Here is a 15,718-nt window from a genome sequence, read left to right as displayed (position 1 = left end):
TTCATGCTTACATCTTTGTAACTTCCTGCTCCCTGTGCACTAAAGTTCATCCACAAGCTGGCAGTTTTTCATCTTAAAATCATCTCTCAAGATGCACCAGTAGCATTGTAACCGCAGTACACTGACAGCAGTTAAACGTGTGGGTGGGGAAAACTCATTAATTCGGTGACCCCTTTGTGTTCCTGTACTTTAAAACACAATCTTGTCCTGCAACTTTCTGTTCCAGCTTGCTGCTCCATCTGCCCCTAGCTCCTTATTCCTTCTGTAGTCAATTTTACTGGTTTCTCTTAACTGGCACAACAAACTCTTCAGGGCAGGGCATGCTGTTGGCTACGTGCTGGTCCAGCCTGCATTCCAGTGAGGCTCTGCCTCCTGCCTCAGGTCCACTAATCCTCTTCTGGCTGTTTCTGACATGCAAACAACAAATGGCAACGTTCTCAGGAGTCCCTTGTTGTGAGCAGCACTCCTCTGTTTTAGCCTGTTTATTTATTTAGGAATTCATACTGCTGGACAGCTGTAAATCAGAGCTTCACAGTGAAGTCTGTCTCTGATCTTAACAAAACCAAAAGGGTTTGTAAATTGTATTCACTCCTGCTTGCGTGATGGTTCAGTCAAGTAATTTTTTTCCTCCTTGATGTGTGTGATTTTTTTTTCTGTGTTCATAGAGAAGTGAAAAAATGTTGCTGTTAACATATTTATCATTCTGAGTTTCTTAGAATTAAGAAATTTAAAGTTTCTTATTTAAAAGCCATGAAAAAGAGGAAATTATAGGATTTTTTCTTTCATTTTGAGCCACACATGTAATGTGTAATAAGTATGTAATATTTAAGGTATATTTATACATAAACATTAAAGGTTCCTTGGTTTTGATATATGCACAATTAATGTTTTAGTGTGGTCAGCAGCTATTTCTCATTTGTAGTATATTTTTCTTTTTCTAGTATATTTTTCTTTTTTGTTTCTGAGATGAAGCTTTCTAATAGTCGCCCAGTAGAGGAGTACAGTAGAGTCAAAGGCAGTGCAGTATAGCTTTTCCAAATGCTTATCATTTAATAATGGAATTATTAAAATGTTTTTCTTTCAATGTAATGAATAAAATACACAGTAGAGCAGAGGTCATATTTGGGGTTTTTTTTTCTCATTTTTTTCTCATTCTCATTGATTTCATTTAAATTAATTATAGTTTAGTCTGTAAAGAAGTTTACTTTATAGCGATATTTTTTTCCCCAGAAGCCAATGGCCCAAGGTAATGCATTGTCAGACTATATGTATATTCTCTTGGACATCACTTCTGGAATAAAACTCTTGGGTTGTGATCGCCTTCAGCTTTTCTGAGGAAAAAGATTTTTGTTTGTTTCTCAGGCAAGATTTGCAAGTGGAATTTGGTGCCAGCCACAAAACAGAAGAGTAGGTGAAGTCCCAGATTGAAGCAAAATATTTATTTTCATGGGGCATGACGGTGTGGGGTGTGTCTTCTTTAACACAGAGCAAATATTCCAAGGGAATGCTTTGATTATTTGCACAGCAGAATAAGTGAGCTTTCTGACAGCTATACCAGAATATCTCTTTGAGTTCTGTAGTAATGACCTTCCATGTGAGGCAGGAAAGAACCCATTGAAAATTATCTAGTGTCATCCGTTGAGCATTCTGGATAGCCAAACCGATGTGGTTTTTAATTTTTTTTTTTTTTTTTTAATTCACAGTGGCTTTTTTTTAATTGTAGGAATAGTTAAAAAGGAAAATGTGTTTCAGGAATCATTACATGGGTATATAATGAATGACCTTTAGAGAGAATCCCTCCTTTCCAAACAATCACATATTCCAGAAGAAGAGAGAAAGAAAAATAAACTGAAGGTAAAGAAAAATGAATAATCAAGTTGAAGGAAGATGCCAAGCAAAAGAGAACAGTTTACAGTCAGATGGAGATGTGAAATGCTTCTGCTGTTTGGCCTGTCCAGAGGCTTTATCCTCAGACTGGGTGGGCTAGGTGGAGGCCAGAAGTCTTGGCTGTCCCAAGACAGCCTCTATAGAATTCAGTCCCTATACACTTCTAAACAGAAGAAACAGTTCCTGTAGAATTTTCTCTTATGGTTCCGAAAAAAAGGAAGATAAATGGGGATCTGAATATATAAGATTGGTAAAAAATGGCATATTATTTGTTTTTGGAATGATAACCATATAGCAGTGATAACCAGATAGCAGTTTCAACTAAGATTTCAGGAGTCAAATGCTTTATGTTCAGTAATGTCCTATTTCTCCATTGTTATTTTAGACTGGATTGATGATTGAGCCCCCATAGCTTCAACACCAATTAAAAAAAAGAGAGGGGGAAGAGAAAAGCATTGGAACATTAGAAATTAAGATTCTTATTATGAGAATTATTATTAGGAGATAGAATGTGAAAAGCAACAAATATGAGCAGATTTGCAAGAGCTGTGTGAGGTCCACCTTAATATTTTCTGAAATGCAGTATTTAAAGCCTATTCTGAATCATGTCTTAATAGTATGAATAACATAGGAGAACTCCTTTTTGTTGTTGAAAAAACCTCATCTGGAAGGTGACATATATTTCCATTTTTATTTTAATTCTTCAGTTGATGTATATTTTTATATATGTAGCTCCCAAATATAAAAATAGCTCTAATAGCATAAGGTCCTTTGGGTGTTTGAATGCTCTGAGGAGGAAAGGAAAGAATGTAACCTCCTCTCATGTAAGTATTCCAGTAGCAAAATACTCTTCAGATACTTCAGTCCATCCTGTTTGTAGTATTCTGTTTAAATTTTCTAAGTCCCCTTTCCAGCAAAACAGCACTGGGGACATATTTTCAGCCCAAACTGGGTTTGTAGCAGAAAGAACTAAGCTGCACAAGTGCTCTTTTATAAGTGGGTGCATTTGTGGTTAAATATTTTAGCCAAGAATTAAATTCATAATTATGCTAGTAGAAAGTCATTATAAGACTAAATTTTGTAGGCAATGTTTTGTGTTTCTGTTACACAGATGCTTTGCATTGTCGTGAGAAGTTGAAGTAGGTAACTTAATACATGAAAAAGAAGGTGGAGAAAAATCAATGGAAAACGTAGTCAGTAGTGTATAACGTGACATCTTTTTAAAGGCCAATTGATAAGAAGTTGCAAATAGTTACTTTTTGTTTGTTTGTTTGGTTTTTTGTGCTTTGTTTTTTGTTCAGTTAGACTGTGTCCCTTAAAAATGGAACTTAAAAGTGATGTTGCTTATGTTGAAGCATACAGCAGAAATTAAGTTCTGCTGTATTTTGGCAGTTCATTAGATGTGGTGGTGTCATTTTAGGTTGTGAGGTTTTTCTGTTTCAGTATGTTTAACTTCAGAATTTTTTCATTAAACTGAGGATAACTTAAAACAGCTTCAGTGGATGAGTTTAAAAGGAAACAGAGGGGATATCCAGAGTTTAACTTCTAGAATGGTTAGAACTTTTTTCTGGCAATCTTCATCACAGGATTACATATTAGAAGTTTGATATTACTCCAGGGATTGGCGGGGGGGTTGCAGGTGTCTGCTTCCATTGTCATTCTAAATATGAAGCAGAGATGTAGTTTGGTACTCAGGTTCTAGCATAAGACTTTTACATGTTGCCAGGAGTTTGTACTTTTAAATGATTTTGAATCTTCCTTTCACAATCAATTGCAGGGTATGATTGCAGGGATCAATAATTAGAAAATTCCTGATGACTGTATTATCCCAACTCTAGCATACTTTTTTTAACGGGATCACTTTGTTAGCAAGTATAATACAGCACCAAAGATAAATTCTGTTTTGTAAATGCTGTTACATCTGGAATTGTAACCAACTTAGTTAATGGGTAATGAGATACGATCAGAAAGGCGGTTAGAATGCAGAAGGTATTTTGAGATTTGCCAAGAAAGCAATTTCTGAAAGAAGGAAAGTTACACTTCCCCCTCTTCCTCCACACAATCAAGGTTTTTCCTTTGTGTGCTTCTGTTTTTAGTGGAGACTTTAGATGTAATTTCTGCATTGTATCTTATGTAAGGAAGCTTTGGCTGGCGATAACAGATGTTAATACACGTGCTCTTCTGAGTACACCCAGGAAAAAGGACTAATCGACTGCACCACATAAATAACCAAAGAGAGAAAAAAAATTGTATAGAGCATTGACCTATTTTGGTTTGCCACTGCGGGGTAATTCCAATCAATGGTGTGTATGGACTAGAAAGCTCCAGAAACAACTGTACAGTTGTGAATACAGTGTATTCATACTAGGTAATGTAGATGTCTCCATCAGCAGTAAAAATAAAAATTCATTTCCAAAGAAGCCTGTTTCCCATTCTTATCTTTATCATAGTTATTCTTCTTCCTTTAAATCCTACACTTAAAAATAAGATCAAACACAGTGTTCGCGTTTTCTTCTCATTTCCTAACTGTTTTCTTGTTTGACAGCATTTGTGTAAAAAGTCCTTTTCAAGTAGTAAATTAATTTGGATAGAAGGCTTCCCACCTGAATTCATTACATGCTGGCAGTTTAGATAAATGGATATTATGGTCTCAGCATATTTCGGCCCAGCACCACTGTGCCTATTTGCAAATGTCTAAGAAAGTGATAATATTCCTATCAGTTTCAGACTGCTAAAGAAAAAAATGGGGTAGAATTTCTTATTTATATTTATAGGATGCCTGTGGGGAAGACAGCAATGCTGTATATGGCAGTTTGTGTGGACATGTGGTGCTAAACATATATTAAAAAAAGATAACAGACCTTCTGACGTTTCTTTGTAGAAATATGGAAGAAAAGCCAGAGTAGATCAGTAATTGACAGTTATGCAGGAGATGCATTTCCAGATTTCTTTCTGAAGAAATATTTCACAAACTTACAATTCCTTTCAAAGTCGGTAATCCATCTTTAATTATTTTGTTGATTTCATAGTTGTATTTTACAAGGTTGATGTAATGTCTGCTTCCTGCCAACATTTGATATGGACAATCCACTTTGTCATTGCTTTGATGAAACGGCAGGCTGCTTGTAGTTGCAGTACTTTTTTTTCGGGGTGTGTGTGTTTGTGCGTGTGAACTGAGCATGGGTAAAGGCTTATCAGTTGCTGAATGCCACAGCTTAGCAGCAAGATCTGTGGGGAGCTGCCAGTTTGTACCACGGACAGAATGGGAAGTGTGTTCAGTGCAGTTCAGTGGACGGGTGTTTACATGTACCCGGTTCTGTACAGCTGTTTCTTATATTTGTATTTTCTGAGTGTGCCTTTATTGCACTTTATTACACTTGAGAGCATTATTTTGCTACCAGGTGTCCCTTTGAAAGGGCTTTGGTGTTCCAGGCTGTAATTGGGACTGCTGGAGTGCACGATTCCTCTCTTTGGGGTCAGGAAGCCCATGCTGCAGTGGTGGCACCCAGCCACCCTGGTGTCAAGGGGGTGGGGGACACAAGGGGCTTCTGCTCACTCAGCAAAGTCAGTGGCTGCACAGTATGTGCATTGGGATTGTCTGACATGGATCCATCCAAAGGTTATCTCCTTTGCTAGCATCTCCTTGGCGTGACATACCTTCAAGCAAGTGTGCAATCCTAGCTGGGGTTGTTTAGGTTTAGTTACACATAAATGACTAAGTACCTTCTTGAATCTATTCTTAGCACTGCAGGCTGGCTTTAGACAGGTTCCTGTGAGTTTACAGCAAGGAGAGGAAGAGAATATAACTTTTTCTCCATGGAGGCTGGGCAGTGAGGGTGTTCTGGCTTCAGAGTAGCTTAAGAGATTTTGAATGGTTTTTTCCCCCTGGTGAATGCAGTACGTGGATAGGGATATTTAGGCCAATTGCAATGGAGGAGTTTAGGTTACTATGCAAAGCAGTATTTATTAATGACATTTGCATGTTGGAATAAAAAGTGTGATGCAATTAAAATTGCCTGCACTGAGGATTAGCCTGATCTCTGAGGGGAAAAGCATTCCAAGACTGCGCACCCATGCACACACGTGCATGCACAAGTGGCAAAGTCTTTCCATCTGTAGAGGGCTCTTTTCTTAAACCCTTCTTCTTTTCCAAAGGGGCGAGTCAGTGAAGTAGAGAAGTAGTGACAAAGTATTTCTGCAATGTGTGTTGAGGCAAGTGGGTATAAAGGTTTTGTAAACTCATTGCAAGGTATAGAAAATCAATGTGCCTACTCTATTGTATTACACAGAAGTATTTCAGTGAATGCCCTGGCCAACAAAGTGTACTAGAAGTGCCAAATACATTTAGAAATAATGTACTCTTGCTCTTAGGGTCATTGGAATTTAGGTTGCACAACATTGAATACTGTCAATGGCATTTGGCTATTCCAGTGGAGGATCCTAGTTTCGTGTTTAAAAAAAAAATCCTTTTCTGGTGTTTACATCTTGAGTGTTGATTCAGTTTGGATTATATTTCTTTCATGATAAAGTATGTATAAACATTTTAGAAAGGTGTGGCACAGTCAAGTATTTTCATTATTTATATGATAGGTTTGAGCATCTATTCCAAAGTATCAGTAGGCACCTGCAGAGGCAAAGTGGGTTTGTAGCACCTGAACACATTCCGATTCGTGCAATTAAAGCAGTTTACAGAGCAAGGAAGAAAAGAATATCACATACTGAGGTTTGATGTCTTTTTCACAGGGGACAAAAGAGTTTTGATTCTTTCACTTCAAGTTTAGCCTAACTATTGTGTAGGGGAGGAGGTTTAATGAATCATTGTTTAACTTTGATACTGCCAAGTATTTGACCATTAAATAGTCTGAAATGTGTACATAGCACTTTGGTGACAGACCCTTATTTAACAGTGATTAATTGGCATTGAATAGTTATTTAATTACTTCGGAAGAAATCTAGCAACAGTGTGTGTTCTGATTAAGTTATTTGATGTAAAAACAAACACAAGGCTGCTGAAGAGAGCACGTCCCCTTTTGCAGCTTGCTACTAACACTACACACTGCGTGGAAGCCTGAGTGATTGAAATAGCAGATACTATTCACCAGTTTGGATGCTGTTGTAACACTGCCATACTTAATCCTTGATTTCTTAAAAGACTTTTTTTGTTTGTGGTTTGCTGAAATTTGACTTAGAAGTTTTAGATGTAGTATTTTCTTTTTGCTTTTGTAGCCCCTTACTGGGATAAATAAAGGATGTAGGTATTAAGGGAGCTTAAAATTTTTTGTGAATTGGACATACTGGACTGATCTAAGAGTTGTTGTTTCTTGGCATGTGTATGTATCTCAGAGATGCTTACTTCAGGAGTTTGGGGTTTTTGGAAATATGAACTATGGTGGCAAGGTTATGTTGATAGTCTGTAAGTTTAGGAGAGAAGGATTTAGAGGTTTTGGAGAGAAAATGTAATTTTCAGGGTGAGGGGGCAGGTAAGTTGTGCAGCTCCTGACCGTCTTGAATAGCAGGTACAACAGTTTTCATAGTCTGAAGAAGCATTCTCAAAAGTTAGGTTTACACATTTTGGTGGACACTGTAGTCATAACTCTAAGCATTTTGAGTCCTGACTCCAAATAGGTAGTTTAACTTTAAATCTGGAATGTTTTCTCTTGCATGCTTAATTATGCATAAGCAAGTCAGTGATTTACTGTGCTTCCAGTAAGTGGAAATAGTAGTTTCTTCATACCTTGTGAAACAGACCTTTTGTACTTGTAGACATCCTTATAAATGAAGCAATTGCTTTGAATGCAATACTGTCATGGCTGTGGGGCATCTGGTGGATATTTCCAAAGCGTAACACTTCTGCTTGAAGGTGCATTGCTGTCCCTGCCACATGGTGAAGGAACTTGGTTTAGTGAGTTACTGTGCCTTCCTTCTGTGTAGGACATGCTGTATAAAATGCCAGTTCAGTTACATCTGTGTGAGCAGGATCTGAAATGCATCTCCAGACTTGTATTTTCTCTTCTACTGTCTCTGAGGTAGTAGAATTGGAGAACAGCAATGACAAAAATAAAGCTAAGGCTTGTGGGTCTGTCGCTTGCCTTTAGCTGTAGAAAAGCATTAATGGTCACCAGATAAACAGTACTGGAGGGAGATACAGACCTCTTAGCAATAAGCAGAATATTTTCCTGGTCTTAATGGCTTCAGGTGTCATTTTCCTGATTTTCTATGTGCAAACACTAAATAGACTAATTTTTCGGTAATTTGAGAATTCAAAAACAGTGAAACTCTGCTATCAGAGAGTCAAATTAATGTTTATTTGGGAAGCAACTGATTCATGTTGCCACTGTTTAATTGTATTAGGTGGACTGTGAAAGGTTCCAGTTTTCAAGGTTTGTCTTTTTCATATAACATTTCTTTTGCTCACTCAAATTTTAGTCAGTGTCATTTTACAGAATTGCTGTATTTACATTTTAAAGAGGATTAGGCAGATTAAAAGATGTTTTCATGTTTTATTGATAACATCAGATTAATTTCCACTTTCCTAGTGGCAGCTCACAGAACTGTCAAAACAGAGGCTGTAGAAACATTGTTATACTTAACAATTCCATAAGGCAGTTGCAAAAAACCTCAGTTTTGGCAATTAGCAGCGTGATTGCCTCTGGGAACTGGAGTGGTTGGTGGTAACAAGGAAGAGACAGTGATACCAGGGATTGCTGGGGACAGCCTGGCTGAGCTGACTTTTCTGTCATGACCACGTTGCTCTGAGAACTTCCCAGGAAGAGGAGCAGAGCCACAGTCATCCTAAATGTGCAGGCCTTGCTCCGTGGCTGGAGGTGCCAGCATGGGGCTGACCTGGCTGTGGCCATGGAAGAGCAGCCAGCCTGAGTGACCCTGCTGCCTCCTGGCAGTGTCACGTGGGATGGCCTTTGCGCAATGGCTTCTTAAATAAGTCTGAAACCACTACAAGTAAAACTTACTTGGGGTTAAAAGGCAAAGAGGTGATTCTTAGGCTGAATTAAGGTGGGGTTTGCTCGCTATGGGAATAATCCTTTGCCCTTGTGTGCAGCTGGTCATTGGTGGGTCTCACAGCTTTTCATGGAGGGGCTTAGCACTGTCACCTCTCCTTGCTGTGCTCCTTACTCTGTAAAATAAAGTGAAGTCACTCAAAAGACAAGTGACAAAGCTGTGAACAGATTTCTAATACCCTGAGCCCAGTCTTTTATTCCACCTAGTTTTCCTTATCTGCCCTTCCTGGACATACTGCTAAGGAAACCTCTATCAACAGGAAGCATTTAACCTCTTCAAATGATTTTCTTTTTGCCAGTGAAGTCTTGGTGCATTTGAAAATAACCTAGAATGTGATATTTAAGGATATTAAGAAGCCTTAGTGACAGCGTGTATGCAGCATGTGCTTGATCACTCTTCTGTGACCAGTCTCCATGAAAGAAAATCATGGCAAAAAGCAAGCTTTTTTAAAAATTGCCTTGGACTTTCTTCTGATGTGTCTACCCTGATATAAGTAAAAGGGAACATCCCCACATGATATTCCTAGTAGAAAAAGATCAAAGAGATTTTTCTGAGTCTTGTGCTGCTGTACACCCTTCCTCTCTGTGTGCAGAGCCTGAAAACAGGATCAATTCAGCTGTTGGCTGCCTGAAGCAACTGCCTTGGGGAGTGAAGTACTGCAGAACAAGCTCTTTGCCTCCAGTATCTCTCTTCAGAGTCATATCCCAGACCTGAGGAGAAGGAAGATTTCTGTATCATTTGGTGTGCGACAGAAATTCCCTTAAAAAGGAATGAATGAAAAAGAGCTGTGAGCAGAGAACTAGCACGATGGTTGCTACAGAAGTTCCTTCAGTATCTCTTATCTCTAAATTACGTCGCCAGTGCACTGTGTGGAAACTTTAAACTTGCTTTCAGTTTAATGAGTTCCTTTGAAAGGAGGAAAAAAAAGTCTTTTGTTGCCAGTGCAGTGAATATGTTTGTACCAGTTAAAAGTATAATTGAATCAAGATATATGCAGATAACAAAGCAATGTGAATGCATGTATGGGCATCACACACCTTAGAAATAGCCAGATTCCCACCCCTGGTTTCGTTTCTTTCCTGGTGAGTAGAGATACTGATTAATAGAGAAAGATACTAATCCACTTATGGGTGGCAGTGCTGTGACTTTAATTATGAAAGAAGTCTTGATGTAGCTGACTTTTTTCAGTCAAGTAGAACTTGGGAAAATAGAGAAATGTAAATGCTTCACTGACAGCAGATTAAAAATCGTTTTATTAGCTTTAATAAAGATCAGTATTGTCAAGGTTTTCAATAAGTATAAAGGTAAGGCTGCATGAATGCAAATCTATCTCAGATTTTATTTTAGAAATGCCTGCAATTTGAATCCATGTATAATGTCGAGGGGTGAGAACAGAAATGCTAAAAAAGATCAGTTAGATCAGCTATGATCTATCTGAGACATGCATGCACTAGTGAGTTTCAGTCAAGGATAGGAGCAGATTCCAGCTGATGTTGCTTGATGAAACTTGCATTAGGTTGTCTGACCTGTAAACCTTTACCTGCCCATGTTAAGCATATAAAAGCATGTGTGTTTCACCCGCTAAATTCTGTTGAAATATTATCTTCAAAGCCCATTTAATTTTTTTTTTTCCAGCTGCTTAAGTGAAGGTTTTATATTTGGGTAGAAGGCATTTGTAAAAAAATTATTCTTCTTCAAAATATATTGCAGTGGTTGTAAGAGACTCCCTTCATGGGGGTTTCCAAAATTGTCTTTTTATTTTTAAAGTCCAGCTGTTTCTTTTTAATTGTTTTTGAAGTGGTAAAACATGGATCTTTTCAGGAGTTATATTTACTTCCCTTTTGTTTTTCTTCTCAACCCTGTTTCTATAGGAAGAATCTTAAATCGTTTCTCCAAAGATATTGGCCACTTGGATGACTTGCTTCCTTTGACGTTCTTGGACTTCGTGCAGGTAATTCAGTTGCTGCTGTCAGAGACTTCAGCTCTGCATTCTGCATTTAGATTCCTGTGTGCTTTGCTGAGGATCAGCTCTTTGTCACAGATGTAGCTGAGTCGAAGGAAAGTACTTGTTTGTGAAAGAAAGGTGCGGTTGAAATTTAGCGTGTCAGTAAAAAGCTAACATGAGTAATAACTGGTAGGTAGGAGTGGCTACACACAGCTTGCTATTATGTCAAGATTTCAGCTCATAGCAGCTACATGCTTGGTAAATTGCTCCTGATTTGCCTTCAAGCAATCTGGCAAGCTTATTGCTGTTATAAGAAATATGTCCATAGTAAAGAAACAATCAGCTCACATGAAAAGATAGCACAGATTAACCTAATTACATGTCTACTTCCACAAAGAATCAAATGCTTACCACACCATTTCGGATTAAAATAGGTGTGGCTATTTACAAAGAAAAGATTAGTAGTAATAGGGTGAATATAATAGCCTTAATAGGAACAAGTGAAATAAGTTGCTGCAGAAAAGAAAGATGGACAAAGCATTGAGATTTTGATAATGATGAAATGATAAAGGATTATATATGACATCAAGGTAATTTTTCTGTTGCAGTTGCTATTAATCTTTCTCTTAAAAAATTGCAGGAGCGTAAATCTGAAAAAGAGTGATCGTACTGTATGAAAATAACATGAATCACAGAATACACAGAATTGTGGAGGCTAGATAAAAAAAGACTTAGTGGATTATCTGGATCCACTTAGTGGATCACACCTGTCATGCTGAGGTCAGAAATGTTTCTTAGGGTGCTATTTCTAGCTTTGTTTCGTCTCTTAAAAATAACTTATTCAGGATCTAAACCCTGTTTTGACTTAAAGACATTTCAGGTTGAACAGTTTAATCATATTGTTCTTGCTGAACTCTTAAAAATAGGAAAAAAAATATTCCAAGGAGTAGAAATGCCTACTAAGATAAAGTGGTTTTTGGAGTTTAGTGAAGTAACTGAAATTGAGGTGTATTTTTTGTTTTTCACATTTTTAAAGTGTCATTTTGGGGAAGAAAGAAACGTGGTGTATTTTACCTGTCAATTACAGTAATTGGGGTTTTTTTGTGAGTTAGGGAGTTGCTTACAGTGAATATAAGGATTTTTGATTCATGGTGAATTTAATTTAATTAAATTTAAATTCTTCTTGAAAGTGCAATATGGCTTTTTTATAAAAACAATTAAATTTTTGCTGTTTACACAGATTCTAAGTCTTCTTCAGTCTCGTTAACTGTCTTATTAGACAGAATATCTTTATTTCAGCTGTCTTGAAACTATGCATGTGTGCCTTTCTTTTTGACTGGAAGTTCAGTTTGTTCTGCAATCCTTATCATCTTCTCTTAGCATACGGTTTGCCATCCACAAAGTCAAACCCATCTGTCCTGCACTGTGTATGTGTTCACACTATGTACTGCTCATGGCCAGAGCATCCTCTGTTTCCTGTGGTCCTGAGATAAAATGATTGACCATTTTCTTTAGTTCTGTGCCTTTGCAATAGTAATGTGAGGGTTGTGTTGCAAGACAACATGGTGGTTTTACAGCAAGAAACTGAGTGGGTGTTTTGCACGCTCTGGCATGTGGTTTAAAGGCATGTGGGGTTGTCTGAGGATGCAGAATTTGCTGGGAAAATGTTACAGAAGTCTGCAAAAGCAGAGGGAGCCGCATTGGTGTGATCCTGTCCATACTTCCTTTTGGGAGCAGACCCTGAAGCAAACTGTCTTGAGAATTGCACTGTCTTACTTTTGACAGAACAAACGGATCTCTGCTTCAAAAGAAGGCTGAGAGAGTGTCTACCCTGTGTGCATGGCACATGGTACAGAGTGTACAGAGAGAATCATCTACCAGCACACTGGAAAAGCTAGTCAGTGACCAGTGTATTGATCCTTTAGGCAGTGTGTGCTTTCCAAAACTGAGCGGGTCTGGAATGAAAGATGAAGGCTGCTTCACTAGATGTGATTGTTTTCTTCTTTCAGGCTCCTACTGTAAACCACATTTGGTAAACATTTCCTTCATCTTGATTAATTTATGTGGATTTTTTAAAATTGGCTATTGAATTATTTGTCATATTCTGGAGTTTGTTTTTTAAGTGAAAAGTTTTTGCTTTCCAAAAAACAAAGTAGATTTTACAAGTCCAATAGAGTATTTAAAAGACACTGTGGTTCAAAGCTTGCCTTCTCTATTTGGCATCAGAAAAGAAAATTCAGGATCTTACTGTTGATTAATAATGCACTGCTATCCATAAGAAAAAAACCCCTTTTTTCTTGGCATTTTTTCTAAAATTTACTCTTCTCGATCAGCAGGCTTCTTGCTTAGTGGATGCTTTTGTAATTCAAGAGCAAATATATATTTATTTTGGATGAAGCAGAGATTTTTACAAAGGATAACTGTTATCAATAATGATAGAGATCTTTTGTCACTTGTTTTGTTTGCAGGTGTCTTTTATAACACTTCTTATAATCCCTTCAGGAAGAAATATTTTCTCCTTTCTAAAAACAGTATTAGCTGGATATAAAAGCCCTGATCCCAGCCATTATTTTTGATTCTTTGAGAGACATTTCCCAACATTCATTGTTTAAATGGTTGTCAGGAGGAATCAAGTGAAACTTAATAAACAATGCAGTAACTGGTTCATCTTACTTTGTGTGTAGAAGCTTTTCTTGAGCGGATTTGCATTGAAGAAGTGGTCGTTTTTCAGAGTTATTGCTAGGATCACTGTGGAGCATTCCACCCTTTTACTGTATTGGCAAGTGAGTGTGTAATTTCAGCACAAATAAATACAATGTGATTGGACACTCAAAAGCTACAGCATGAGCCAATTTAAATACCAATAAATAAATAATTAAATGCCACCTTCTAATTTCAAGAATTTTGTAATTATACAAAATACAGATATTTTAAGCAATGCTAAAAATTGATAACATTCTTTTTGGAGTAGGTAATAAGATTTATACACTGCACTGCAGCCATAATGAGCATTATTCGTTTAGACAGCTAAACTGGATGAAAATTAATTCTTTGAACAGAAAGAGTTTAATTTTTTACATCTTCTGTTGAATTAAGGAGAATAAAGATTTTCAAGTCAGTGGATAGTCTCTGTGCACTTTCTAGTTAATGCAAAGATTAAAAGTATGCAGCAAGCACAAAGATCCATCATGAACCTTGTGTTTTCTTTTGAAAATCTGGTTAGATTTTACAAAACCATGGCTTTGCAATATCTCCCAAAGTAGCTACTCGCATTGCATTTAAAGTTTTCTGCCATATTTTCATTCTTTGGTTTGAAGTGCACCAAAATATAGCACACGTGTCTTGAGAGGTTGAAGGGAAGAGAAGCAGTCCTCACTGGAAGGCAATAATTTTTTTCTTCTTATGAATTTTAACAGCATATGAGGCATCTCATGTTAGTGCAGCTGACTGTGTTTTGTGGAAATTACAGCTGTATCCACAAGGTCTATGAATTAAAAATAAGTTTCTTTTATGAGAACATGTTTATGGCCATGTTTGACTACATGGCTGGAACAGAATGCTGTGGGTAGATGTGAAGTAGAAAAATTGAGAAGAAAGCAAAATTTAAGTTAGGTGTTTCAGCTAAGATATCTTTAATGGTATGGTTAGAGTCCAGATTGAAGTTCATTTAAGTGAAAAAAACCTTCAAAATCTGCAATCTAAGCCTGAGTCTTACCTTCTGTAATGAATTCTGGCTGACCATAACGTTCTGTACCAGTTCTCCTAAAAAAGTAAACTAGAAAGCAGCGCTATGTTCAGCATGACACTTGTTATTTCTACTAAATATGGCATTAAATTTATTTGTAAAATCGAGTAGTAATCAATGTTTGTAGGTTGACTAAAATCATCAAAAAGCTGAATTAACTTGTTTGGTGATGAAGGTGGGGTTTTGGCTTTTTTTTTTTTTTTTTTGGTAAGCTTACATATTTTTAATTACTGTTAGCCTCCTTAGCCTCTGTCTGCATCTTGTTCTCTTTTTCTTAACTGGAGTTATGTGGTTTTGGCAGCTGTTCTCCAGCTAAGTTACAATCTCATCAGGTACAACTTGTGTGGAGGCCAATACAGTGCTTTAAAACTTTCTAAGAGGATTTAAACACCTACTTTATTTAGATATAAATGTTCTGCCTTGACCTCTGTGGGAGTATAAGGTGGTGAGGATGTGGACTTCACTGGTAGGTGTGGGGTCTGATGTGTAAAATCATAGGCTCACAGGATGCTTTGGGTTGGAGAGGAGCTCAAAGACTATTTAGTTCCAAACCCCCTGCCAGGGACAGGGACAGCTTTTACTAGACCAGGCTGCTCAAAGCCTCATCCAATCTAGCCTTGGACACTTCCAAGGATGGGGCATCCACAGCTTCTCTGGGCAATGTTTACCTCAATGCAGCACTAATAAAACTCAGTGCACTAATTGGTGAAAAGGTCAGCCAAGAAATAGAATAAAATTTCAAGAGGATATTAGGAATTTAAACTAATGAGGGGGTATTAGGAGTTAAGAATCCAATATATTTAATAGTGGTTTATGCACATTAGCCCAGATATTCCTAAGTGGCCAGTGTTTTGGATGCTGTAGTTTTGAGACCTCATCAAATGCTGAATCATATTCTGACTCAAGATAGATCTACAGAGGCTTAACATCTTTAAACTCTGATCTCAGACTTTGCCAGATGAGTACCCAAACTGATAAACTACTGCTTGGAAATTATGTCTGTAAACTGATTGAGTACATAGGACGGTGAAATATATTTAAGACTTCCTGTTGGTTTTGTAAATTATTCTGATAAGTTTTAAAGGGGTGATTTTCTCTGTAGTTTTTTGTAATTTTTGTATTTT

General features: G+C 37.3%; 1 protein-coding gene across 6 annotated transcripts in view; it reads left to right on the top strand.

Annotated features, from left to right (window-relative positions):
- Positions 1–15,718, top strand: part of ABCC4 (ATP binding cassette subfamily C member 4) — a 141,321-nt gene that overhangs the window by 66,532 nt on the left and 59,071 nt on the right. For all 6 annotated transcript variants that reach the window (XM_059839227.1, XM_059839226.1, XM_059839225.1 and 3 more), the window contains one exon: positions 10,776–10,855. In XM_059839227.1, the coding sequence (XP_059695210.1) occupies positions 10,776–10,855 (80 nt within the window). The remainder of the gene's footprint in view (positions 1–10,775; positions 10,856–15,718) is intronic.

Source organism: Haemorhous mexicanus, chromosome 2 (assembly GCF_027477595.1).
Source record: "Haemorhous mexicanus isolate bHaeMex1 chromosome 2, bHaeMex1.pri, whole genome shotgun sequence".
Taxonomy (NCBI): domain Eukaryota; kingdom Metazoa; phylum Chordata; class Aves; order Passeriformes; family Fringillidae; genus Haemorhous; species Haemorhous mexicanus.
The sequence above is the reverse complement of the archived record's forward strand: the minus strand, read 5'-3'. Positions and strand labels throughout refer to the sequence as shown.